Genomic DNA, 27,765 nt, shown 5'->3' on the forward strand with positions numbered 1-27,765 from the left:
GCTGTGAGATCATGACCTGAGCTGAAATCAGATGCCCATCCGACTGAGCCACCCAGGCACCTCTATTTTTCCTTCATTTTGAATGATATGTTCACTAATTTGCCCCTTTGCCTTTTCTAGACTCACAATCTAGAAAGAGTAGAAGTATGAAATGGGACAAGCCAAATCAAGGATATAATGCTTAAGAGATCACAGAAATTTCAAAGAAATGTCAATTTGTCAAATTTACAGAATATCTTATCTAGACTAGTGGATCCTTTTAAGCATCTGAAAAGAGTGGTTGTGAGGAAAAAGAGGTTGAAATGAGGAAAGACTAGGCAAACAGTTATAACTCATTACACTAAGAAAGAGAACCAGAGGAATTCTTTGTATGTTTTAGTATTGACAACAGCACAAGCAGAATGATCCTTCTTCTGACCAAGAACTTCTTTTATCCTTGACAGATTCATCCTTGTCATTCGTTTCTCTGGAATAGCTAAGTGTCTCACACTTCTGATCGTTATCTAAGCTCATAACAGAAAGATATATACCCAAGATAGCAAAGAGATAACACTTGAGATTAAACCCCAGGTCTCCTCATGTTCAAAGGCTGTGAAATAAAAACAAAATTCTCTTCTTTACATTAAAATTCCTTCAAGATTAGGGGCGCCTGGGTGGCTCAGTTGGTTAAGTGCCTGACTCTTGATTTCAGCTCAGGTCATGATCTCTGGTCCGTGATGGAGCTGAGTCCACAGGGGGTTCAGCACTGGGCATGGAACCTGCTTAAGATTCTTTCTCTCTCGCCCCCCACCCCCTCTCTCTCAAGTAAAATACAGTAAGATAAAATAAAATAAAGTAATAACATTCAATAATTAAAATTAAAAATATAAATATAAATCAGATCAAGTCCCTCCCCTGCTGAAACCTCTCAATGCTGTCTTCTCAAACCTGGGATGAAATCCCAAGTTCTCACCGTAGCCTATGAGGCTACAAATTAGCCTCTGCTGCCTCTCTGATGCCATCGTCTACTATTCGACCGCTAGGCATTGCAGTCCAGCCTTACACACTTCTCGATGTTCCTCAAATATCCAGACTGTTTTCCTCCTAAAGATCTTCATATTGGCTGTTCCAGTTTTCTGTAAGCCCTTTCTCTAGATTTTCCCTTGGATCTTTGCATTGTTTACGCCTTCATTTTTTTCTATTGCAAAAGCAACGTTCTCACCAAATCCTGAACACACAGGAAAACGACATTTGCCTCACCTACTGCAAGGGAGACTGTGAAAAGTGACAAGAGTTTTAGCCACCTGAACACTGGCTAAAGTCTAGGCGAGATCCCTAAAACATTCTGCATAATCTTCCAAGCTCTCTCTTCCCCCACACCCAAAGCTAGAAGCAAAGAATTTCCAGTTATTGAGGTCACAGAGTAGAAAGAATCTGGATTCCCTAGCCATTGCTTGAAAAGAAGGCATTCTAGGGGCGCCTGGGTGGCTCGGCCGATTAAGCATCTGACTTCGGCTCAGGTCATGATCTTGTTGTTTGTGAGTTCCAGCCCCATGCCGGGCTCTGTGCTGACAGCTCAGAGCCTGGAGTCTGCTTCGGATTCTGTGTCTCCTCTCTCTGCTCCTCCCCCACTCACATTCTCTTTCTCAAAAGTAAACATTAAAAAAAAAAAAGGCATCCTAGAGAGCTGTATCAGACTTTGTGTGGGTGAGAAACAAATTTTTATTCCATAAGCTACTGAGATTTTTGAGGCTAGCAGTTACAACAGCTAGCATTAATTACCTTGGCAATACCTTACTCAAGTGAAGTCTCTTTATTTTTTTTTTTTTTTAATTTTTTCAACGTTTATTCATTTTTGAGAAACAGAGCATGAGTGGGGAAGAGAGAGGGAGACACAGAATCTGAAGCAGGCTCCAGGCTCCGAGCCGTCAGCACAGAGCCCGACGCGGGGCTTGAACTCACGAACCGTGAGATCATGACCTGAGCCGAAGTCGGACGCTCAACCGACTGAGCCACCCAGGCGCCCCAAGTGAAGTCTCTTTAGAGAAGCCTTCTCCAACCATTCAATCTAACATAGCCACTTACCTCTCAATTTAACCTCTAATCTCCAACCCTATTTTTTCTTTAGAGAATTCTCTAACTTTGAATATATTTAAATATTTATTTTTTCTTTTGTGATGAGAACTTTAAACATAGACTCTCTTACTAACTTCCAAATACACTATGCGGTATTATTAACTACAGACATCATGCTACATATTACGTCTTATAACATATTTATTTTGTAACTAGGAATTTGTACCTTTTGACCGCTTTCACCTATTTCACCCACCCTGCTACCCCCCCGTCTCTGCATGTGTCCTCTGTATCTAGTTCAGTTTTTGTTGGCTTTTTTTTTTTTTACAGATTCCACATATAAGTGAGTTCATGTGGTATTTGTCCTTCTAAGTCTGTTTTCAACTTCACGTGTTTGTGCGTATCTCTCCCATCAAAATGTAAGTTCCAGGAAGGCAGGGATTTTATCATACTGACTACTGTGTTCCAGGATCTAGAACCCGTAGCCGGCTCATCATTACTACCATAGGTACTAATGGTGGGGAGCTTGTACTGTGCCAGCTGGTAGTCTCAGCACTTCAGAAGCAATAATGAATACTGGATGAATGATGCAATGACCACAAACGATGCTGTGGGGTAAACCATGTTAACCTGGAAGCCCAACCGGGGTGCCTGGCTGGCTCAGTCAGTAGAGCACGTGGCTTCTGATCTCGGGGGTTAGAAGTTCGAGCCTCATGTTGAGTGCAGAGATTACTTTAAAAAAAAAAATATATATATATGGGAGCCCAACTAAACAGGCTGTAAATAAGAGTTGTCATTAACCTGGAGCCCCACGTGCGTAAGTTCCAAACGTCCTCCTTGAAGATGTGCCTCCACTTTCAAGCTGTCCTACGTCTCAACACCCTCTTCTCGAAAAGCTCTCAGAAGACCGGAGATGAGCAGTACCTTTTATCCTACCATTTGCGCCCAAATCATGCGACATACATGCCCATGTAGAGGAAGCCCTGGCTTGAAAATAAACGTGAGGGAGAGAGCAAGAAGCAGCTCCTGCCCGAACAAGAACTACTCGCGCTGTGGAACCGGGCGGACGGCGTTCAGTGCCAGTGCCGGCCGCGTCTGAGGCAGCAGGACGCAGCGGGAAGCGGCTGAAGTTCAAGTTTTCCCAATTTTACAGGGAAGAAAGCAATCCATCTGAGGGGAGACTTCCAACAAATGTGCCAACCGTTGTTTAAAAGCAAGCACAGGGGCGCCTGGGTGGTTCAAGTTAGTTAAGCCTCCGACTTTGGCTCAGGTCATGATCTCATGGTTCATGAGTTCGAGCCCCATGTCGGGCTCTGTGCTGACAGCTCGGAGCCTGCATCAAATTCTGTGTGTGTGTGTGTGTGTGTGTGTGTGTGTGTGTGTGTGTGTGTGTCTCTCTGCCCCTCCACCACTCACACTGTCTCTCTCTCTCTCTCAATAAATAAACATTAGAAAATTAAAAATAAAGACAAGCACAAACCAACCTGAAGAATACGGGTTTTCTGTTGATTATTCGTCATTCTTCTGGACTTGGTCCTTTCTACTTCATGCCTGTGAACCCATCCTCGAAGCTCATGATTTAACCTATAAAATAACGTAGTTAATTAAACATACTTCCTAGCAACAAACGTCTCACTCTTGGTTGAAAATGAATTTAATCCTATCCTACAGGTTCCAAATAGCACGCCGAGTGCCTGATGATTCAATGCTGCTTTCTGACTGGAAAAAGCTGAGACACTAATGTCCAGTTCGTTTTGACACGACATGGATTTTTATACAGCAGCCTCCTCGATCATGAGTTCAAAATTAAAAACAAAAAACAAAACCAGCCAAATACCTTCCGAATGTAAATACTGGATGCACAAGTTTTCTCACAAAGAGAGTATTTCCTACTTCTGCTCTTGGGCCACATACACACCAACAATGGCGATGCTGGACAGCATTTAACAAGTCACAGGACCCTAACAGCAAATGGGTGCGTGAAAGCCTTTGAAAATCACACTCTTTGGGGAGAAGGAAAAGAATGAACTCAATTGCTCGGGAAAAAATAGTGGGGGGAGAAATAAATTTCAGGGCACTATAACCCAAAATGCCCAACACTGGCAATATAAAAGGGCTAGTTATACCTCTAGAATCGCCGCTCTTCGAACAGTTACCTTCCTAACTTGAAGAAAAAGGTGCTGTCAATGTTACCGCCCTCAAGTCTGACATCCTGAATTTCTATATTAAGATCGTTCTGTAGTTCTCAGATAAGGCATATACTTCAATAGGCAACCCCAAAACCCTCACCCGAAGCAGGCCCGTCACCATCTTTAGCAGGTTGGTGGGGGAACTGGACGGGGACTGATACGCCCGTGGTCATCCGGCAAATAAGCAGAGGTCCTCTCAGCCACTCAGCTAATCTGCACGAATAGTTTTCCCGGTTTCAAAGCCGAGCCCGGGAGCCCACTCAGATACTTCTGCAACAGTCTACAACACTCACCTGAGAGATTCTGTGGTGTTAATCAGGGGCTGACAAGGAGGGGGAGGGATATAGAGGAGTGGCTCTTCGCTGAGCACCATCAGGGCCTTGTCATTCGAAACAGAATGATCGTATCTGGAAAACGTAAGCACAAAATACATCTCCTTGTGTCTTAAATTCCTAAGTCGTTTGCTATAAGAAAATCATCACTAGCATTAACGTTCTATGGGAATAAAAGTATACGGAGCAATTACTACGTACCAAAAACTAAGGACACGATGGTAACACATGGCCCACAGAGCTGCCGGAACACAGGTGACACAGTAATGGGGGAAGCAGGGGCACAGACCCACTGACAGGAAAGACAGTACCATGTGACCATGACTCAAGTTTCATGGTCATTCACAATTCTGTGACGACAAAACTGAAGTCTCCCTAAAACCATGCGTGACAGGGGCAAGGAGAGGCATCAACACCTGCAGGCGGTGAAGTGAAAGTGTTGAAAAGTTGAATATAAATTTTAGAGTCCTGGGGGCGCCTGGGCGGCTCCGTGGGTTAAAACGTCCGACTCTTGAGTTCAGCTCAGGTCATGCTCCCGTGGCTCGTGGGATCGAGCCCCACGGTGGGCTCTGTGCTGTCAGCGCAGAGCCTGCTTGGGATTTCTCTCTCCCTCTCTCTTTCTGCTCCACCCCTGCTCACATGTGTGCTTTCTCTAAGTAAATAAACATTTAAAAAATTTTTAAATCATGAAAAAACCTGAATCGCTAATAAAACACCAAAGTAAAGTTAACCAGTCACTCCATTAGCTTCAAAAATCCACTTTCCTAACCGTCACGCTGATCTACACCACGGGAGTTGATATCCAGGGTGTGACGGAGGGAGCACAACCGAGGCTGGACATCAGAAGCCGAGCTGCGGGCATCACTGCTATTTATTCTCTCTGCTACCTTCACCTTTCTCACTCAAAACTCTTAGATCGGTCTTAAATTTCTTTACACTCAATGCTCTAGATTTAGAAAACTTGGTATGCTAAAACTCAGAAAGAAAAAATATAAAAACAAAATTAGACACGGCTAGACTCAGTTTTCATTAACTCATCGAACCAGTATTTACTGCATACCAACCGTGTGCCAGGTACTGCGCTGGGAACCCAACAGGGAACAAGAAAAATGAAGTCTCTGTCCTCAAAGACCTTAAGGGGGAAGAAGGACCAACTACAAGAGAACAAACACATAAAATAAATTCAAAGAAAGAATCTAGGTCGCAAGAGAAAACCTGTGGCAGTGGCTACTTTAGACGAAATGGTCTGAGGAGATGGTATTTAAGTCAAGGCCTAAAGGAAACTACTATAGAAACAGTGGGGAAACAGTGTTCTCGACAGAGGCAGGTGGGGAGAAGGTGGCCGTCAGGAACTCAAAGGAGGACTACACACCAGCTGAAGAGCTGTGAGCAAGTGAGGGAGGCACAAGACAAGCTCAGAAAGACTGCCTGGCTCCTAACAAGGAATTACTGGAACATAACGTGAGGCTCACAGAAGGTTGTTAAGGAGAGAGGTGATAGAGTTCAGTTTACGCTTGCACCCCGCCACTGTACCAAAACTGGATTCGAAGGAGATCAAAGCGGAAACCGGGAGGCCGGCCAAGAGGCAGCTATCATCCAGGCAAGAACTGCGACAGCACGACTTAGGTGCTGGCAGTGAGATGGAGGGGAGCAAACCAATGCAAGATACTTTTTGGGAAGGTATCAATGGCACCTGTTGAAAGGGAGGAATCAGCGTTTCCGGCAGAAGCAACGACGGAATGAGGAAGACTGTTGTAGAGAAGGGGCTGGAAGATGAACAAGAAGACGGACGCAGGGGTCCACCATGCACGTGTTAAGTCTGACGTGTTAAAAAAAAAAAAAAAAAAAAGATGTCAAGCAAACTACTGGGTGGAGGAGTCTGGAGACTCAGAAGGGAAGTCTGGGTGGGAAACACAAATTTGGGAGTTGTCAGGATACGGAGATATGGGCTGTGCGCTAAATTGCGGATGAGTCACAGAGGCAGAAAGAAAACTAAAATACCCACAGTTCCAGAGGATGAGGTTTGGATGGAGGAGGAGCCCAGAAAGAGGACTGAAGCAGAGGTCTGTGAAAACGACGGAAACTGAAACCTGGAGCGACACAAGGAAGAACGTCCCGAGGAAGGAGGGACCCCACGGCCGGATGTGGAGGAAAGACCAAGATGAAGACAGAAGTTTCCGCTGAATCTGGCAACACTGAAATAACCGGCCTCTGTGACAAAAATAATTTTGGCAGAGTAGAAAACTAACTTCAAGAGATGAAAGTTACAGACTTCTATGTAAGCCACACACGACAGCTGAGGACATACAGATCATTCTTCCTGCAAGTGGCCCCAGAACATTCTCCCCGTCCTCTCTTCTGCCTCTGGGAGTTAAAATGTTTGAATAACACAGAAATGGCAGCACACACAGGTAGTAACAGGTGGCACACACACCACCCTGAAATTAAGTGTTGAGGGAGAAGGGAAGAAAACCTCTCCTTTGCACTTGATAAACTCTAAATGCCTACAAGAGGAGGCTGTTAGCTAGACTCAAAGCAAACAAAAATTACCACCACCACCACCACAGACCTGTCTCATGTGCCTTAGGTTAAAAAATCAGGTCTTCAGGGGCGCCTGGGTGGCTCAGTCGGTTAAGCGGCCGACTTCGGCTCAGGTCACGATCTCGCGGTATGTGAGTTCGAGCCCCGCGTCGGGCTCTGTGCTGACTGCTCAGAGCCTGGAGCCTGTTTCGGATTCTGTGTCTCCCTCTCTCTCTGACCCTCCCCCGTTCGTGCTCTGTCTCTCTCTGTCTCAAAAATAAATAAACGTTAAAATTAAAAAAAAAAAAATCAGGTCTTCATACTTAGGAAAATATAACTGCTGCTGTCCATCACAGAAGTCTAAAATTACTTTTGAAAATATATTTTTTATTTATAATTTTATTTCTATGTGATAAACCCTAGTATAATGACTTCTGCACATCTGTGCTCACTGGCTTTTTCTATGAGCCAAAAATATTCGTTGGAAAAGAGAAAAAAAGTCTGATAGGAGAAATACCAGGAAAGGACCTGGGTGGAGCTGAAGGGAAAGGAAAAGGGAGAGTCTCAGCCAATATGCAATCTGGAGACAATCAAATCCACACTAATCCTGAGATGGCCAGCATTCTAGGCTGCTTGCAAACAAATCATATGGATAGAAAACATTTTAGCAAATAAATCACTACCGCAGAGGACAGTGCTAGGGAAGGAGAGTTAAGTGATCAAAGCAAGAAGATCACATTGGTGGACTGATACCTATTTCAACTTCCCAAGCTGCTCAATAATAATCTTAGATATTTCAAGAGATTTGCATGTAGCCAAGAATCCATAATCTTGTCCTTTTTTTTTTTTTTTTTTTTTTACCACCACCAGTAAGCCGAAACAGGCCATGGTGACTTTGGGGTGGGCAACAGTGGACGGCTTGCATCTCATATACTACTTTGAAAGTTGACAAATTACAGCCTGAAGGTCATTCAAATATCTGGGTCGAACTAGGATCATCAGAGCACCGTGTTTTCCATGTCACCTTACTCTACCACAGACACTGATGAAGGTTTCTACTTGTTGTGGTTAGTTCAACATAAATAATATTCTAGTAAAGGCTATCTGAACTTCACTGCAAGTATGCAATCAACAACTCGTTCTACTTTTTAACGGCCTGCAATACATAGCTGAAGGGCACAGTCTGCACTCTCATAAACCCGAAGACTATCAAATTTAGAACATAACTTTTGACAGATCTCACGTGGACAACAGAGCTCAAAATTACACGTAGAACAGGTAGGGCAAACTTGGACAAATTACTTGGTAAATATTAAAGATACTACTAAACTCTAGCAATATTTAAAGACACTGTTAAGTGAGCACTAAGATCACTATGTCAGAAGTACGGCTGATTTGGGCACGAGAGAAAAAGCAAGAGACGTCATAGAATATCTTCCCACATTATAGCACCTGTCACGGGTGCTGCATCACACTAACTGACAAGGAACTCTCTGGATTCTCCGCCACACTTAGCATCGTACTTTACACATTGCAGATTCCTAAAACAATGAACACTAGCATTTTTTCCTAGGAAGGCTAAATGGACACAAGCCCACAGGACTATGGTAATAATTTCATTCAATGGTTTGGCTGTCACAGTAAAAGTTTAAAAAAAAAAAAAAAAAAAAAAGATTCCCCGATGGCTCTTGGCCTGTAGAGCATCACAGAGTTACAAGTACACAGATCTCTAAGGGTCCTAAAGCATTACACTTTGGCAGCAATGGCTGCCACACTGGGATGTCCCTTGGTTCTGTTAATCAAGGACCCAGCTCCACTTGGCTCTAATAACACAGGGAAATGTTTATCAAAAAGTATACAGCTTTGAAAACGTCCATGACGACCTTCTTCTACTTTACATAACATAGACCTTGTGTTTTCAAAAAATTTCAAGCCTTTTACTATTTGACAGGCTATAGAGAAATTCACTAAGACAATATTAAACTGTAACAGGGGAGGGAGATCCAACAAAGGTCACAATAAACAAGTATAAATGATGTGATCTGATGACTGCACACAGGTTCAATTATAATCATTCCACCACATCATGTTCATCACAGGACGATACTATTAGATACATTATATGTGTAATCACATGATAATAAAAAGCTGTATTAGAAACATTGTATATAATGTCTGTTTACCATATGTGCCTCAATACGTATATTAGTGCACATAAACTGAGATTTTAAGGTCACATCTCTACAAGAATTTCAAAACTTCTCAAGGTTTCAAAAAGTAAATGTATTCTCGGAACGGATCTTAACAGTAAAATTCATTAAGGGCCTCAATAACTTGTCTGTTCTAACAAAAACTGTGCATAAACTAGTAGATGTAAAGTTATACTATATAATTCTCTACGGCAGTTTCATTAAATCATCTTAACAGACAGAGACATGCCATCTTCTAACCTGTAGCTGTTTTTCTGGATGATACCATCTGATGTGTCTTGCACCTCTTTAGCAGAAAATTCTAGAAGATGCCTCCTCTGATTTGCAGGGTTCACACTAGGATTCTTTCTCCTGGAATCCTGTTCCAACATGCTGAAAATTGTAAAAAGTGAGACGATAATTGAAATAAAAGTAAGTCACACATATGCAAGCGACATTAGCTCTAAAACAAACCACGATTCCCTCACAGATCCACGCACTCAACACGAACACTAGGTGCAGAAACAAAACAGCATTATCTGTGGTCAGATTCCCCCACCTGGCATCCTGTCCGTAGGCAAAACAATATTAAGAATAATTTCTGTTAAGTATAAAAAGCACCTCATTTTTAAACAACAGCAGTAATCTGTCCGCTTTGAAAACTGTATAATTACGTTAACTAGGTATAAAAAGTAGAAATAAGTACAAATACACAGAAACAAATTTTAAACTCAGAGAGTAAACTGAAATAAGAAGTCCTCCTGAAGGCGCCTGCGTGGCTCAGTCGGTTGGGCGACCGACTTCAGCTCAGGTCATGATCTCACAGTCCGTGAGTTCGAGCCCCGCGTCCGGCTCTGTGCTGACAGCTCAGAGCCTAGAGCCTGCTTCGGATTCTGTGTCTCCCTCTCTCTGCCCCTTCCCTGCTCATGCTCTGTCTCTCTCTGTCACAAAAATAAATAAAAACATTAAAAAAAAAAAAAAAAGTCCTCCTGGATGCTGCAAACTAATATTTTAATGAGGGAGTACTTCAAATGAGATGCGAGCTTTTCCCCTTATCCGCAGCCAATTCATTAGCCTTTCGCAATCCCAGATGGCGGGCTATCAGATAAAAGTAACAAAAAATTATTTTTAAAGATACTTCTATTTTTATTTACATGTAAACATTTCCTATTTACTTCTTTCTCCCCATCTGCCCCAATGCCTTCATTCATCAACGTATGTGCTCTTGGTGGGTGTTAAGTATTTGCAACAGCAACAAAAAATATATGTGTATATCTATATATCTATATAGATATATATATATCTATATATCTATATATCTATATATATAGAGAGAGATATATAGATATATATATATATACACACACACACACACACACACATAAAATATAAGTATATGTATGTAGAGATACATGCACACACATATAAAGCAAATACTGCAATAGTTGTTAAACACGTTTAATGCATTAATCATGAGCTTAGAAATTTGGCTCACCAGTAAGATGTTTTGTGTGTGTGCACTTTATTGTATAATGCCACGCACACAATTTACACTAGCTCTACAGTCTTCTTGAAATGAAACACAAAGGCGATCTCCCTAGGGAAACACAAAAGAAGGGGTGCCAGACTCTCCCTAAAGGAAAGTAAGGCTGATGAAAGGGTCACAATTAAGGGCCTGAGGTTCTAAGAGAAAAGGACTTCTCCGGGGTATGGCAGTTTGCCTCCACATCTGGGGAAAGCAGTGTAGGGGGAAACAGGAAGCAGGTACACCTTTCTAGAATCTTCTTCTGAGCTCTTATTATATTTCCCAATCTCCTCAGTTCTTCCCCCCCAGAATCACTGCTGTCCAGTGACCCTCACACAGCATGCCGTAGCACGTGGACGTCCTGTAAACTCTTCAAAGGTACACCACCAAATGAGATGCCTTGAGGAACATTTAGTTTTGCTACAGCCGAGGATACATTTTGTCCCCATTCCTATCTTTCAGACAGAACGTCGCCAGCAATCCCAACCCTGCTGCAAATAAGGGAAGAGAAAGGCCTAGTGGGGTAGCTAACTAAGGAAAACTTGGCTTGGTGAGTATTCAAGAAAACATGAGATCAGCAGTAAATGATGATTTTGTAGGGAAGACAAACACAGGGTGACGATAACTGCAGAATTTTTTTTTTCTTTTTGCAACTTACTTTTTTGAAAAGGATTTTACTTCTAAATCTTTCAAGCGTGGTGTCAAAAATTCTACTTAGGAACATACGCTGTAAACAAAACAAAGTTAAGACCTTTCTCTGCAGTTTACAGCATCTCAGTTAATTTAACACCGACACTGTTAGGGACCCATCCACGTAATAACATCCTGGTTCGGGACAAGTTCGCCCTCAACCCCTCCAGAGACCGCCCTAACTACTCAAAGAGCTTAGTCTCCCCTTGTTTTAACTAGAAATGTGCTTCCTTCTAACCTTCCCTTCTGGGTGCTAGTTCTGGGCTCTGCGGCTATTCAGAAGAAGGCTAAAAAGATAAGCAAGCCTTCTTCCAATGTCCAAAGACACAGAACACCTACCTCCCCGCAGGCTCTCTTTCTCAAGGTTGTGGTTTCTTCCCCACGTTCTACTTTCCGGTACACAGTGTCACGCCCCTCTCCTGTCAACACGCCCCTCGCGAGTGGTGTCCAGAACCGACCACAGTACTTCTCAGGTGTCATGACGAGTCAGGATGGAACAGAGAATTCCTTCCCGCGTTCTAGATCATTCTTCTTCCACTGATGCGGTCTAATATCACACAGGCTTTTTTTGGCAATTACATCAGAAGTTATTTATACCGAGCCTGGTTTAATCAAAATCCCAACTCTCCTCACAAACTGATTTTGAACCATTCCCTTCTTTTCTAATCCAATCCTAAATTTATATAATTGAGCTTTTCTGATCCCAGCAGAATAATTTACATCCACTCCTTTAAAAATATCATTCGGCCTACTAATCAGTCAAGAACTTCTAGGACCCTAATTAGCAAAAGAAATTCTCCTTTTAAGCAAGGATCAGCATGCCATCAACATCCTCAACTGAACTGTTATTCAAATATTGAGAAGAGCAGAACAAAAAAACTGAGCCATGGTGCATGGCCCTGGAGAAAGCCTTATAAAAATTAAGTTTAACCATTTCTGAATTAATTCTATCACACAGTCCAAAATTTCCCACCTTGACCATACAGATGTTACAAGATTGTTAAATGTTCTTCTAAGATGCAAAGACAGTACGACAGCAGCTGCCATTTTCTGAGCACCTATTACGTATCAGGGAATGAACACGTAAGTACAAACTGAGGCTCAAAGAGTTTTAACAACTTGACCAAGGTCGTGCTCTAAGTAATGAAAGAAGCCAAGATCTGGACTTAGGATTGGAACTACATTGCTGCATTATGTTGACGACATTTCTCAGAATGACTGATTCATTTATTTAACATGCATTAAATACCTATCATGTTCCAGGAACCATGTACGATGCTAAAGACTCAAAAATAAAAGAAAGGTGAAGATCAAATTACAGTTTAATGTGGGGGGGGGGGAGGGCGGGTATTGATACAGATAAAAGATAATAGAGTGATTAATGCCATAATAAAGGTTGATGCTGAATGCTATGGCAGCATATAGCTAAGGTGCCTGATCTTTACTAAGAGGATCGCAAAGTTATCTTAAATGAACAGCAGTAAACAAACAGGTGGAAAAGGCGGGGGGAGTGAAGGAAGACACTCGTATAGACGGAATGGTATATGAAACAAGCACACGGGTAGAAGAGAGCAGGGTATGCTCAGGGAACTGTAAGTCAAGCAGGAGAGGCTGTGAGGGTGGACACACGCATGTGTAAGCACACAGCAAGAAGGGGTCTGAGAAACAGAGGAGGAAGAAAGGGGACCAGGACGATAATGTAAGGCTGGATTACAGATGGCCCTGCCTGCCACAGTATCACTGAGTCTAGCAACTTATTCAAGTAACGGAAACACAACTAGCATGTTTTTGGGGCGCCTGGGCGACTCCATCGGTTAAGCAGCCGACTCTTGGTTTCGGCTCAGGTCACGATCTCAAGGTTCGTGGGTTCGGGCCCCACTTTGGGCTCTGCACTGACAGTGTGGAGCCTGCTTAGGATTCTCTCCTCCTCTCCCTGCCCCTCCTCTGCTCGTTCTCGTTCTCTCTCTCAAAATAAATAAATAAACTTTAAAACAAATAATAAACTAGCAAGTTTCGTTCTTGTTTTAATTTTGGCTCTCAGGCATCATATCTCTTCCTTTTCTATTTATTTTTTTAAAGACTTTATTTATTTTTAAGATTTTTTTTTTAAATAATCTCTACACCCAACATGGGGCTCGAACTTAACAATCCCAAGATAAACAGTCACATGCTCTACTGACTGGGCCAACCCGGGACCCCTTTCCTATCCCTTTCTAAAGCGGAATCTTCCCTATGATTACTGTTCAATTCCCTGGTATTATCCCTTGTCTTCCACAAACTGGTGTTACAATCATCTCCTAGTCACCTAGACTACTTAAAAAACAGCAGATTACCAGAACAGCTCCCCTGCTTCCCTACATCCTCGCTAAGGGGTGTAAGCCTTTAAAAAGGAGGCTCCCTCGATAACTCCCACAATTAGCTCCCAAGCCAGAGCAGACAGCGAGGGGGACAGAGGATCCAAAGCAGGCTCTGGGCTCACAGCAGACTCACAAACCGTGAGATCAAGACCTGAGCCGAAGTCGGGCGCTCAACTGACTGAGCCTACTAGGCGCCCCTGATCATTGTTCTTTGGATGATTTGCACCAAAAGATGGGCAGGCGTTTCAATCGACAATTTACAGCTGTTACAAGCAAACGCCTTGCGTTTAGCTACCAGTTTAGTTTATTTCACGCGTGGCTAGGCTGCGCCACAGTCACTTGGCAGCTGCACTTGCTGGACATCAGTTTGAACGGTGACTGGTCTGGCTCACAAGTGATCACTAGTTTTCACTACTGCCCACACAGGTAAAGATTTCACAGGGTAATGACAATTTACCTGTCACGGAGCTACTCTAGTAACTTGCACCTTTTTTTAGCCTCATTTATTATCTACCCGTTGGACGAGAATGTATTTTGAAAGGCAATATATTAAGAAACTTTGTAAACAATCTTTTAAATTTTTTAATTTATTTGTTTTTGGTTGTTGTTGTCATTTGGCCTCCATTCCTCGTACACCATTTTTTAAGTCTTTAAATGAAATTTCTCATAAGCTAAACTACAGGCAAGCCGACTGTCCAGTTCAGCTCAAAAGAAACTACAAATGTTTGAACCCTATGAAAGACCTACAGAAACTAGTTTAATCATCTGAGTAACTGCAGATTTCTATTTTCCTTGTTTTATTAATATTTGAAAGACACGAAAGAGCTTTATTTCACTGCCAGAATTCAAGACTGTCTTAGATACAACTGTGACACCACAAGTATTAACAAGGAATTTGACAGTCCTTATCACGGCCAAATGTATAAAGAAGTAAGAGAAAATTGTTGATGTGAACTTTTAGATTCTTGACATGAGAATTTTAAATCATTCAATGTCTCTTTTCGTTAATTCTGGAAAAATTAATTTTTTTAATTTATTTTTTGAGAGAGAGAAAGAGAGAAAAGAAAGACAGCAAGCAGGGGAGAGGCAGAGAGAGAGAAGGAGAGAGAGAATCCCAAGCAGGCTGCGAGCTGTCAGCGCAGAGCCCAATGCGGGGCTCAATCCCACGAACCATGATCATGACCTGAACCAAAGTCAAGAGCCGGATGCTTAACCGACGGAACCACCCAGGTGCCCCAGAAAAATTAAATGTCTATTGATACAAGGAGATAGCTCAGTCACAGTAAGAGTCAGTGTGATAAGGGCAATGACTGTGTATAGTTGATAACCTTAATAGTCTAATCAAACTCTTCTCATAATGAGCTTAAATTAGGTTCTATTCTGTATTTTAAACAAACTAACAAATATTAAGAAAGTGACAGTCCCTACATCTCTGTGATCAGAAACAGGCTACTCTGGAGGAGATACAACATTTCTTGGTTTTGTTTTTAATTTTTTTTTAACATTTTATTTATTTTTGAGACAGGGAGAGACAGAGCATGACAGGGGAGGGTCAGAGAGAGGGAGATATAGAATCTGAAACAGGCTCCCGGCTCTGAGCTGTCAGCACAGAGCCCGACATGGGGCTTGAACTCACGGACCGCGAGATCATGACCTGAGCCGAAGTCGGCCGCTTAACCGACTGAGCTACCCAGGCGCCCCAAGATACAATGGTTTTAAACCACAAATCAGCATTACACCAATAAACCGCTCACGTTATGGGCCAAGGGGCCTGAAAGCATAGATTAATAAACCACAAATAATTTCAATTATCCAAAATTCCAGACAAGGCATTAGAAGAATTGTTACTTTACTCTTTCATTTACAAAATTCTAAAAGCCAACGACTGTCTTAGATGATTGTGAAGCCACTTAATCGTTAAGATATGACACAGCCCATTTTCATACCAAGTAGCTAAGCAAAACACAGCACATTTCCAAATCCATCCCACCCTTTGCAAACCTGCTTCCTTATGGTACAAGCAGGTCAATCTTAAATTCAAGCCATCTCAGCAGGTAAGAATCATACTGGTTCTCATCTCCGGAAGGAAGCCACAAGCTGCAGCCGCTCTGTTGATCTGACACCCACCCGTGAAAACGCGAAATCACTTGAAGCTGCAAAGAGCATGCAGTTCTTCCAGTTTTAATGGAGGAGAGCGGAAAGAGCATAAACTTTGGCGTCAGGAGGTCTGGGTTCAAGGGGTGGCTCCGAGATTCCCCACTTGAGTAGCCCTGGGACAGTTGGTTACCTTTTCTGAGCTGTCAATTCCTCACGTGTAAAAGAGGAAAAATAACAAATATTTCCGTTTCTCAAAGATTCAAGTGAAATGACAGATGTGTTGGGGCGCCTGGGTGGCTCAGTCAGTTAGGCGTCCGACTTCAGCTCAGGTCATGATCTCGCAGTTTGTGAGTTCGAGCCCCGCATCGGGCTCTGTGCTGACAGCTCGGAGCCTGGAGCCTGCTTGGGATTCTGGGTCTCCCTCTCTCTCTGCCCCTTCCCTGCTCACATTTTTGTCTCTCTCCCTCAAAATAAACAAACATTAAAAAAAAAAAAAAAAGAAAGAAAGAAAAGAAAAAAAATGACAGATGTGAACATGCTTCTATAAATCAAAAAGTGCCATGTGTCCCAAGGGGGACACAGAGCAGCCAATGGTACAGCTGGTCTTCCTGCCTGCCAGGTTCGGCCTGCTCACAACACAGCAACTGGAGTGACTGTTTTGAAATCTGGGTCAGATTATTATGTCACTCCTCTGTTCAATCCTTCAGACAGCACCCTATTTCTAAAAAAATGGTAAAAGCCCAAACGCTTAAAATGACCAAGGCCTCACTAAACTTAACCCCTCCATCCATCTTCCCTCTCTGGCATCATCACCTGTTTCTCTCCCCCTTGCTCACTTCAGCCCAGCCACCCTGACCTCCGTGCTTTTCCCTGAACATGTAAGGCACACCTCCAACCCCAGGGCACTTGCACTGGCTGTTCCCTCTGCCAGGAATGCCCTTCCCCCACATATCCATGTTGTTAGCCCTCTCTTTAAGCCTTGGTTCAAATGTCTACTTTACAATGATCGCTATTTAAAACTCCAGCTCCAACACCCACCCTCACACCTGTAAAACCACTCACTCTGCTAGAGGTTATCCCTTTATCCAAAGAAACTACAACTGTATCATTATATTTACTTATGTTTTTTGTCAGTCTGTCCTCACTAGAATATATGTTTAAGGAGTACAGGGACCTGTGTTTTATTCTAGGACAATGCCTAGCTTAGAGGAAATAATTTTTTTTTTTTTTTTTTTTAAATAACAGATGAAATTTATGTACTATTCTGCCTCATGTCAAGAGAAAAATCCAGGTCTTCATTTTAGGGACACTAACTCACAACTCAAGAATAGCAGGTGGTGAACTCATTATCACACCATCTCCAGATCCAGGAACAGGAAATTATGTTAATTTTCATTGCAACTGAGACTAAAGACAAAAAGTTCTCTAAAGTTTTTTCTGTTTATTGAATGGTTCACAGATGATTTTTGCAGGCTCGTAGTGACTGGGGGTAATTTACTAGAAACAGAAATGTGACTGAATGGAGAAATAAATCTTTAAATCAAGATTTCAAAAACTTTCTCAAAGGTAGTTCTCAGAACCTGGGATTACCAGACCCTGAGAAGAAACATGAACTTTACAGTGGAAGTTTGCCAAGTCAGCCAACGGGAGCAAGAAAACAGCATGAGATCCTGTCATTCATTCGGTGAACAATTATCAAGAAAGCAGTCTTCTAATAGGTGATGCTTATTCTTGGAACCCAGCCATGGGAGAGGCCTAACTGAAGAAGAACGGAGAACCCTGGCCCACAGCCCTGGCTCAGGTCTCAGGTGAAGCCAGCACCACCTTGCCAACCGCGATGAGTGAGCCATCTTGGAAGGGGTCCACGAACCCAAGCCACCCCAGCTGACACTCACAGAAACAAAGAGCTGTCTCTACTGAGCCCTGCCCAAATCACATAGATACTTTAGCAGAGTAAATGTTGTTTTAAGCCTTTACGTTTTAGGGTGACTTGTTACACAGCCATAGATAACTAATACACTGTGCTTACTCAACTGCTGATATCCCACTGAGTCAATGTTTAATATAAAAAGTCTGTATGCAAACAACTTTAGTATCTTTTCACCTGGGAAAGCCATCCTCCTATCATTCCAAATGTCAAAAAGATGCCTGTAAATTGGAGTGCAATCTCTTTTCTGTTACAGTTACATCAATCCATCCAACTTATAAAATGAGCATTTTCTACTCCTTTCACAGCCAATCCTAAGCTTTAGAGAGGTGAATAATGTTACTGGATAGAGTCCTGACTCCTCTCCTCATTCTGTCAATACCAACTTCTTTTCCTCGGCCTGATGGCTCTATTAGTGATTAAGACAAGGGCTCCGGACCCAGATTATGAATCTTAGCTCTGCAACACTATCAGCTGTGACTTTAGTCTCCTCGTCTGTAAAATGGAGATAATAAGGGGTGCCTGGGTGGCTCAGTCGGTTGAGCGCCGACTTCGACTCAGGTCACGATCTCGCGGTCCGTGAGTTCGAGCCCTACATCAGGCCCCTGTGCTGACAGCTCAGAGCCCGGAGCCCGTTTCAGATTCTGTGTCTCCCTCTCTCTGACCCTCCCCCATTCATGCTCTGTCTCTCTCTGTCTCAAAAATAAATAAACGTTAAAAAAAAAAAATTAAAAAAAAAATGGAGATAATAATACTGCCCTTATAGTTGTAGGAGAATTAATTTATATGAAGTGCTTAGAGTAGTATGCTTGGTGCACAGCACATATTTGATTAAAAAAAAAAAAAAACAGCTTAACACGGTAAACACAAAATCCTCTACCTTTACCAAGCACAGATGATATCAACATACAGCCAATCTAAATTATGCAACTAATTATCTTCTCCTTTTTATGCATCTTCTTTTCTTCCCACTGTCTTATTTCCATCTATCTATCTTGCATTTTTTTTTTCAATGATTTTAATTTTTATTTTTTGGGACAGAGAGAGACAGAGCATGAACGGGGGAGGGTCAGAGAGAGAGGGAGACACAGAATCGGAAACAGGCTCCAGGCTCCGAGCCATCGGCCCAGAGCCTGACGCGGGGCTTGAACTCACGGACCGCGAGATCGTGACCTGGCTGAAGTCGGACGCTTAACCGACTGTGCCACCCAGGCGCCCCTATCTTGCATTTTCAAATTCACAACAACAACATCAACAAAACCCACACAGGAAAGAAAAATGAAAGTAAGTAATGCTGCTTTACTGAGAAGGGCTGAGAGACAAAGCCTTATAAGGCATACAGATCAGCTCTTCAGAGGTCATGGACTAGGACAAATTAACTGTGGACATAACGCGTTAATGCCAACTTATGTGCAGAACACAGTCAACAAAGAGTCTAAATACACACCACACACTCATAGTTCATGCTACACTGACCATAACTCCGTTAAAAACAACCTAGGGGCGCCTGGGTGGCTCAGTCGGATAAGGGTCTGACTCTTGATTTCAGCTCAGGTGATGATCTCAAGGTCATAAGATGGAGCCCCACATGGGGTCTCCTTGCTAGGCATGGAGCCTGCTTGGGATTCTCTCTCTCTCTCTTTTCCTTTGCCCCTCCCCAACTCACGCACATGCACTCTCCCTCTCAACAACAACAAAAAATCTGTACAATGACCATTAAAATATTTATGTTTCAAATGCTTACTGAAATTACAGAACAGCTCAAATCTGGAGAAAATAAGACATTAACGGCAAACTGCCTAGAAGCTTAAATGATACATAATTACATATATATTTTTTTTTTTTTAATCAAAACTTTCAAAGTTATCCTATACTACCTTAGTATTAGACTAGACCTTCACTTACTACAAAATGAAGCTGTGTATTCCTTTATTGTTTATGTTTTGTTCAACTTCCACAGCAGGATTCTACCTGGATTACTAAATACTGAAGACAGTGGTTGAGAACTCTGCTTCAGACACACCATACAGGGTAACTAAGATTTGTGGTCTAAAGAAAAAATCAAAGTACCCAACCTAAATACTGGCAGTTTTCTCACCTGCCCTAGTTTCCCAATGACCTAGTCTCAAAAGAAAGAAAGAAGTTACATTATCTCCTTTTATCTTGAAAGTGACATAGTGACTTACTCAAGGTAAAGAAGGAAATTAGCAAAGGTTTCTGATTTCAAATGCCTTTCCCCTCACTATAACAATTCAAGTCTGGGGAAAAGGTAGCCAAGCAATAAATGATAAAACCACTGGGGTACTCCTTATAAACCCGCCAATATGCAACTCAGATGAAGTCCAAAACTAAAGAAAATCATCAACAGATTTTTCCATGCCCTCAAAACTCAGCTCCGCACTTGACAGACTCTAAGCCACTTTTTAAAACAAAGGATGAAATCTACAGAGGCTGGAAGAAACCAATTACTCTGCACAGATACTTTTTTGAAGAACATGAATAAATTGGACTATTTGGGGGACAGACTGACCTTAGCTCTATTACTGCTCTGCAAAGCCAGGATTCAGTAACACCTGGTATTTAGATGTATTGTATTTCTTCAGTTTATGTGTCACTTTGATAAATGTGGAAAGTACTTTTAGCCAAGAACTTGAATTAGATTTCACTTTAAAATCTGGCTGAACAAAACCATGTATACTTGGTTTGAATTCTGACATTTAAGTTATACAGTAACTTTTAACCTACAGCCAATAATGATTTCATACAGCAAAATGTGCTCAGCAATTGAACAGGAAAAAAAAAAAAAAAATTGGAGCCAGATTTGGGGACAGGCTCATCTCAGAATAAGAAGCTAGAGTTTTTCCTATAAAAATTATGAAAAGCTGACAAACTTAGAGAATGTTCGAATAGAGACATTTCATTTCTAACCAGTTCCAGACAACTCAAATTCAGTGCCATATTTTCTGTGGTCAGCTGTTCCTTTAGCACAGTCTCATAAGCAAACCACAGAGTAGCCGGCCCTTAAGTATGATTTACCCTTCTTCATCCAAGTCTGATGTCTCAAACTACACAGATTCCGTTCTCAAGAGGGGAGAGTGCCTAACCCGGAACAAACAAGGAAAAAGCATCATCCACTTCAAACACTTGTTATTTTTTCTTAAGACCCAGCATGTTCAAAATCTCCTTGAGATACTGCTTTGTGTTTTCTGAAAAGGAGAATGACTACAGTGACTTTTAAAATAGGAAGGAGAGGGTTGCCTGGGTGGCTCAGTTGGTTAAGTGACCGACTTCAACTCAGGTCGTGATCTCGCAGTTTGTGGGTTCGAGCCCCGCGTCGGGCTCCATGCTGACAGCTCAGAGCCTGGAGCCTGCTTCGGATTCTGTGTCTCCCCCTCTCTCTGCCCCTCCCCTGCTCACACTCTGTGTCTCTCTGTCTCTCAATAATAAATAAATGTTAAAAAAATTTTTTTTAATAATAATAATAAAATAAAATAGGAAGGAGAAAACATACCAAAGGAATCTATACACTGCAGTCCTGTGTGCCAGGAAGAAGTGCCTCTTACAAGGTTATGCTATGGTCTCACTCAGTCCAAACCAGAGGTCCATACATTTCCCCAATTACAGAAGGCAAACCTATAAACACAGAGATGTCTGTCCAGAGATTTAATAAAACTTCTCTTATGTAGATTATCTTCTAATTCAATGGATAAATGCTCTTATAATTTCTACAGAGGCCAATGTAGAGAAAGAAAGAAATACTACACTATACACAATTTTCAACTCTGGACATACTTCAGACTCCCTGGGGGAAAAACACTGTGTTTCAGAGCAAATGAATTAGACCCATCCTACCAGATTCCCCAAGTTTTGGGCAGGGCTCCTCCCTTTTGAAGATTTCCTACTGATTATTAACGTACAGTCATGGCTGCGAACGACTATGAGAGAATTTAACAAAAAAATCATCCCGGGGCGCCTGGGTGGCTCAGTCGGTTAAGCGTCCGACTTCGGCTCAGGTCACGATCTCGCGGTCCGGGAGTTCGAGCCCCGCGTCGGGCTCTGGGCTGATGGCTCGGAGCCTGGAGCCTGTTTCCGATTCTGTGTCTCCCTCTCTCTCTGCCCCTCCCCCGTTCATGCTCTGTCTCTCTCTGTCTCAAAAATAAATAAACGTTAAAAAAAAAAAAAAATCATGGTATAAAAAAAAAATCATCCCAACTTTTTTTTTCATCCAAACTTTTAAGGAGGCAAGTAAAATTTGCAAAACCTCCAGACAAACTTCTGCATCAAAAACCCATGGTCCGTGTCATTACCCAACAGTCAACAAAACTCACGACAATAAATGACAGACTGCACGTAGGGCTCAGACTGAGGTTTCTCCAACCAGCTTTAAACACCCTGTTCTATAAAGATGGAGGTATTGTCAACACAACTTATCGCTGGTTAAACTTCATGCTGCCAACAGAACCTTTTGGAGATTCTTTTCTTCCACCAAGATTAACCCATTTTCCTTTTCTCTTCCTTTATTTCCCCCACTTTTCTTAAATTAATTCAACTTCCCTCCACCAAGAAATATTTTTACAAATGTCTAAAAGGAACACTGCTCATTCTCTCCACCCTACCCTATTTCCTGGATATCTGTACAAGGCTGAGATTTACATCAATTCCTGAGGTATGGGGGAGAGTTAAACCTCCCCAATGTCAAAATGGTCTTGAGGGACAAATTTAAAATAACAACAAAACAGAAACACATCAGCACGGAGTAGCAATGAAAACCACGCCTCTGTATGACCAACAGCAGGTATGATTTAAAAAAAAAATTTTTTTTAATGTTTATTTATTTTTGAGAGAGAGAGACAGACAGACAGAGCATGAGCAGGGGAGGGGCAGAGAAAGAGGGAGACACAGAATCCGAAGCAAACTCCAGGCTCCAAGCTGTCAGCAGAGCCCGATGCAGGGCTTGAACTCATGAACCATGAGATCATGACCTGAGCCACAGTCAAGACACTTAACCAAATGAGCCACCCAGGCGCCCGAGGTATAATCTTTGAACATTGCTTTAATTTAGCAGGGACCCAAGAGGAGGAAATTCTAAACATTAAGCATCCCCCTACAATGAAAATATCTCTTCCTCATCCTCACAAAATGTAAACCGGATAACCATTTATATTATATCCTATCCAATTTCAACACCCATTAGAAAGTTCAGTGTGTGAAAAATGATTAGAAGAAACTACACTTATAATGCGGAAGGTAGTAGTAATGAGATAAAAACAAAGGCTGTGCAAATTAAGGTGTCATAAAAAACATAAAACCAGAAAAAAAAATTAGAAAACTTAGTCATAAAAGGCCCAGGAGGTGAAAAGGCTTTTTTTTTTTTTTTTTTTTTGCCTTATGTTACTTATTGTTTTTTCTAAGGCAACAAAAAGGGTAGAAATGGGGAAATAACGCCTTTCCCACGTCTGTATTATGCCCTGGCTCGTGTCGTGTGCCCTCCGCTTCCCATGGAACGTCTGTCCCTCCTCTCCTTATAAATCTTGAATTTCACTCTCCCCGGTGAAGCCTTCCCTTGTGATCACTCTGTCCACGTACGTCCCCTTCCCGGCAGACGCTCACAACACGTGCCACTCAGCAGTCACCAGCACAATACGTGCCATGTTAGGCCTTCTCCTCTGCAGGAACAGGATGCCCCACCCCCTGCCCCGTGTACGAACTGGCCACAGCCCACCCTTTCAGCCCTGCTGTGTCCCACCCCCCGGTCTACGCTCATTCGCGTGCAATCATGCACTCGTTCCCTTGTTTGGCCCCTCAACTACATCCAACAAATATTCATTAAGTGGCTACACTACTTCAAGCATGATCTAGAAGCCAGGTGAGCGCCAGCCATCTCTGACTGCTGCTCACGGCAGGTGAAAGCCATCCTCCCTGAACATCCGCTCACAGCCCCGCCTTTACCGGGAATGCCCATCTCTCCCCATCAGGCTGACAAAGTCCTGAATCTTAGTGAGTCAGGGCGGCACTTTTTTAGCGTCTGCCATGTCCTGTACACGTCGTGCTAGGTGCTGAGGATACGGAAAGTGCACGGAGGCGCAGCTGCTCAAAAAAAAAAAAAAAAAAAAGGGAAGAAAACAACACAGAAGCTATAGTAGCGAAGACCCAGATACCAACAAATAACAGGCACAAGGTGGCAAGTTCTATGGCATGTAGACAGGATGATTGGGCAGCACGGGGCACAATACTCAGGCTGGCTGGCCTTGATGTGACTTAAACGTGCTCAATGCTTACTTGACTACTGCAAATACTCTTCTACAATTTGCTTATTCCACACAATATACTTCCTACAAGGTCTGATGAATAGCATATTTAGCACCATTTGGTAATAATTCCGTTTTAATTTCTCCTTTGATCTATGAGTTACTTAAAAGTGTGTTTTTTTAGGTGTTAGGAGCGTAGGAGGTTCTTATCTTTTTGTTACTGTTCGACTTTAATTACACCGGCAATGAATATAGTCTACGTGTTAGTCTACGAAATTTGTCGAGACTTCCTTTATGATTTAGCATAGATCAATTCTCTCTTTTAACATTTCCACCTAGAGTTCAAAAACTGTGTGTTGGTAAATGCGGTAATTATGTAAATGGCCATTACATCAAGTTTCATAATGATAACATTCAAACCTTCTACACACTTGCAGATTTTCTTTTCACTGTGGTCTATCAAGGCAGAGGTACACTCAAAATTTCCCACTATGGCAGTGGAATGCCAGTTTTCCCCATAGTTCTATATATTGCAAGCTATATACTAATTTAGAATTATTAGATCTTCCTGGTAAACTAACCTTTTAATCGATAAGTGATTATGTCTAATAATGTTTTCTCCTTAAAGTATATCTGCCTGATATTAATAAAGCAATGCCAGGGGCACCTGGGTGGCTCAGTCGGTTAAACGTCTGACTTCAGCTCAGGTCATGATCTCATGGTTTGTGAGTTCGAGCCCCGCGTCAGGCTCTGTGCTGACAGCTCAGAGCCTGGAGCCTTGCTTTAGATTCTGTGTCTCCTTCTCTCTCTCATGCTCTGTCTCTCAAAAATAATAAATGAATATTAAAAAAATTATTTTAATGAATAAAGCAACTCCAGATTCTTTGGGCAACTATTTGCTTTTTCCATCCATCCCTTGACTTTTTTTATGTTTATTTATTTATATTGAGAGAGAGAGAGAGAGAGAGAGAGAGAATGAGTGGAGCAGAGACAGAGAAAGAGGGAGAGAGAGAGAATCCCGAGAGAATCTGACAGCGCAGAGGAGGACATGGGGCTCAATCTCACGACCGTGAGATCACAACCTAAGCCGACACCAAGAGTCAGATGCTTACCGACTGAGCCACCCAGGCACCCCATCCATCCCCTGACTTTCAAACTTCGACTTTCTGCAGCTTGATACTTTTAGGTGTTTCTCTTGTAAAAAAGCATAAAGTTGAATTTTGCCTTCTTCCCCATCCAGTCTGACAATCTGTGCCTTCTAAACGCAGAGTTCAGTCCATTTTCACATATTGTGATTATGCATAATGTCCTAGATTCATTTCTTCTATCACATTTTGGGCTTTCATAATCTAGTAGTTTCTTTCCCTCTTTTCATGCCTTTTTTGGGGTTGAGTCTGTCCACCTCATTCAGTGATGTTACTTCCACTAGAGTTTGAAAGGATACACTTCAACTGTATTCTGTTAGGGGCTAATGTAATTTAACAAGTCTAAACAGTCAATATCTTTACCTACTTCCCAAACAAGACTAAGAACTTTGAGTGTTTTAACTTTGATCACACCTTTCCCAACTTATCAGGTATTATTGTACAGAAAATTCTCCCACCTTGATGTGCTTCAACCTTGCAAGCTAAACATTGTTAATGTTTTAGATCATCGACTTTTTAAAATGCTTCATCCACAACTATTATTTTTGTTGTTGCTGGCCATTCATTTCTGTGTCTCAAACCTTCTTTCAATTATTTTCCTTCTTCCTGAGTATGCTGACACTTAAGCTGGTAGGCCATTTATCTTACACATTATCCCCTCCCCTCTGTGTGGATTCAGCTGTTTTCTCATGAGAAAATTAAGGGTATACATTTTTGGCCAGAATGTCACGTGAGTGTCACTGTATCCTGTATCACCTCAGGAGGTACAAGACCATCAGCATGTCTCCTGACCGATGTTCCCTTGATTACGTGGCCATGGTAGTGTGGCCTCAAGTCTCTTGGTCCCTGTCATGCTTGCCATCTCCTCTCTCTCTTATGCTGTTTTGCTTCAGCCCTGTGTTCTCATTCGCTATTTCTTTCTCCAAAGGTGCCTATTTTGTTGTTTTAACCTGGTCATTGTTTTTCTTAACGTTTTTATTCATTTTTGAGACAGGGAGAGACAGAGCATGAACGGGGGAGGGTCAGAGAGAGAGGGAGACACAGAATCTGAAACAGGCTCCAGGCTCTGAGCCGTCAGCACAGAGCCCGACGCGGGGCTCGAACTCACGGACCGCGAGATCGTGACCTGAGCCGAAGCCGGACGCTTAACCGACTGAGCCACCCAGGCGCCCCACGTTTTTCTATTTTGAACTTATTATCACATTTCTAGATGTTTTTTTTCAAAATATCTGGATCAATTCTGAGTCTTTGGTTTCTTCGTCATTCTTTAACTCCCTTTCTTATTTAACATAGTTAGCAGTCTGTATCTGTTGATTCGAATACCTGTAGTCCTCAGAGTCTGACTCTGTTCTAACTCTTGTTCATGGTGGCTGGGTTCCTAGCTGGTTTCATGAGTTGGGGGAGAAAATGGGATGTTGGCTCATGTTCAACTGGAACTGTATCTGCAGCAATTTTTTCAGGATGGATGTTTAAAGTGCCTTCCTTGAGAAGAGTTTGCATTTGTATCTGCCGGGAGCCTAGTGGTACCAACACAGGGCCACTTAAACCAAATTTTTGGTTTGGTTTTTTGGGGTGTCACAACAGTAGTATAAATGCAGGCTCAAACCTGTACGAGTTAAGGCTGGTGATAATGAATTCTCCAGAGGACTTTTGTTTGTCTTTATGTCCACTCTCCTCAAAGCCAGTACCAAGACAGGGACTTACCAACACTCTCCCTCTGTGGTGGAACAATCTACTTTCCCCCCCTCTTTTGGCAACTAACCATGTCATTTTTGGGAAGTTCCAGCTTTATTTGGGTTTGGGAAGGGGGTACGGGGCTCAGGTGTGACTTCCTACTTTCTTTAGAACCCCAGAGCTTTCTTTCCTGTTGCCAGACTCTAGGCCAAAAGATCAGGAAATAACTCTAGGACAAGCACCACCTCCAATGCTAGCCTATCAATGCATTCACGTTACCTTAAATTTCTGACCTCTGAGAAGGCCTTACTTTGTCTTCAGTTCAGCCATTACATAAGAGTTTTGATTTTTTAATCCAGCATTTTCTGACATATTGAACTGCAAAGAGTTTCTCCTTACCTCTAGCCCAATATACTACCAAAAATACAAGTCCTTAAGGTTTCTTGGACAATGGTAGAGAAAAACTATGGCATAGAAGAGAAGGCAGAGTTTTCAATGATAATTTTTAAAAAGAGACCTTGGTTAAATTTCTGGCCCTTCGACTATACAACAGGACTAACGTGGGGCTCAGTCGGTTAAGCATCCGACTTCGGCTCAGGTCACGATCTCAAGGTTCGTCAGTTGGAGCCCTGCGTCAGGCCCTGTGCTGACAGCTCAGAGCCTGAGCCTGCTTTGGATTCTCTGTCTCCCTCTCTCTGCTCCTCCCCTGCTCACACGTGTGCTCTCTCTCTCTCTCTCTCCCTCAAAAATACACATTAAAAAAAAAAAAAAGTAAAACAGAACTACTGAACATAGACTCAACCCCAACGAGTAGTGA

At 42.4% G+C, this 27,765-nt stretch overlaps 1 protein-coding gene across 4 annotated transcripts in view; it reads right to left on the minus strand.

Annotated features, from left to right (window-relative positions):
* Positions 1 to 27,765, minus strand: part of ATF6 (activating transcription factor 6) — a 206,687-nt gene that overhangs the window by 128,602 nt on the left and 50,320 nt on the right. For all 4 annotated transcript variants that reach the window (XM_058700497.1, XM_058700496.1, XM_058700495.1 and 1 more), the window contains exons 10-12: positions 9,547 to 9,678; positions 4,538 to 4,651; positions 3,540 to 3,639 (exon numbers count right to left, since the gene is read on the minus strand). In XM_058700497.1, the coding sequence (XP_058556480.1) occupies positions 3,540 to 3,639; positions 4,538 to 4,651; positions 9,547 to 9,678 (346 nt within the window). The remainder of the gene's footprint in view (positions 1 to 3,539; positions 3,640 to 4,537; positions 4,652 to 9,546; positions 9,679 to 27,765) is intronic.

The sequence above is a fragment of the Neofelis nebulosa genome, chromosome 15 (genome assembly GCF_028018385.1).
Source record: "Neofelis nebulosa isolate mNeoNeb1 chromosome 15, mNeoNeb1.pri, whole genome shotgun sequence".
NCBI classification, from domain to species: domain Eukaryota; kingdom Metazoa; phylum Chordata; class Mammalia; order Carnivora; family Felidae; genus Neofelis; species Neofelis nebulosa.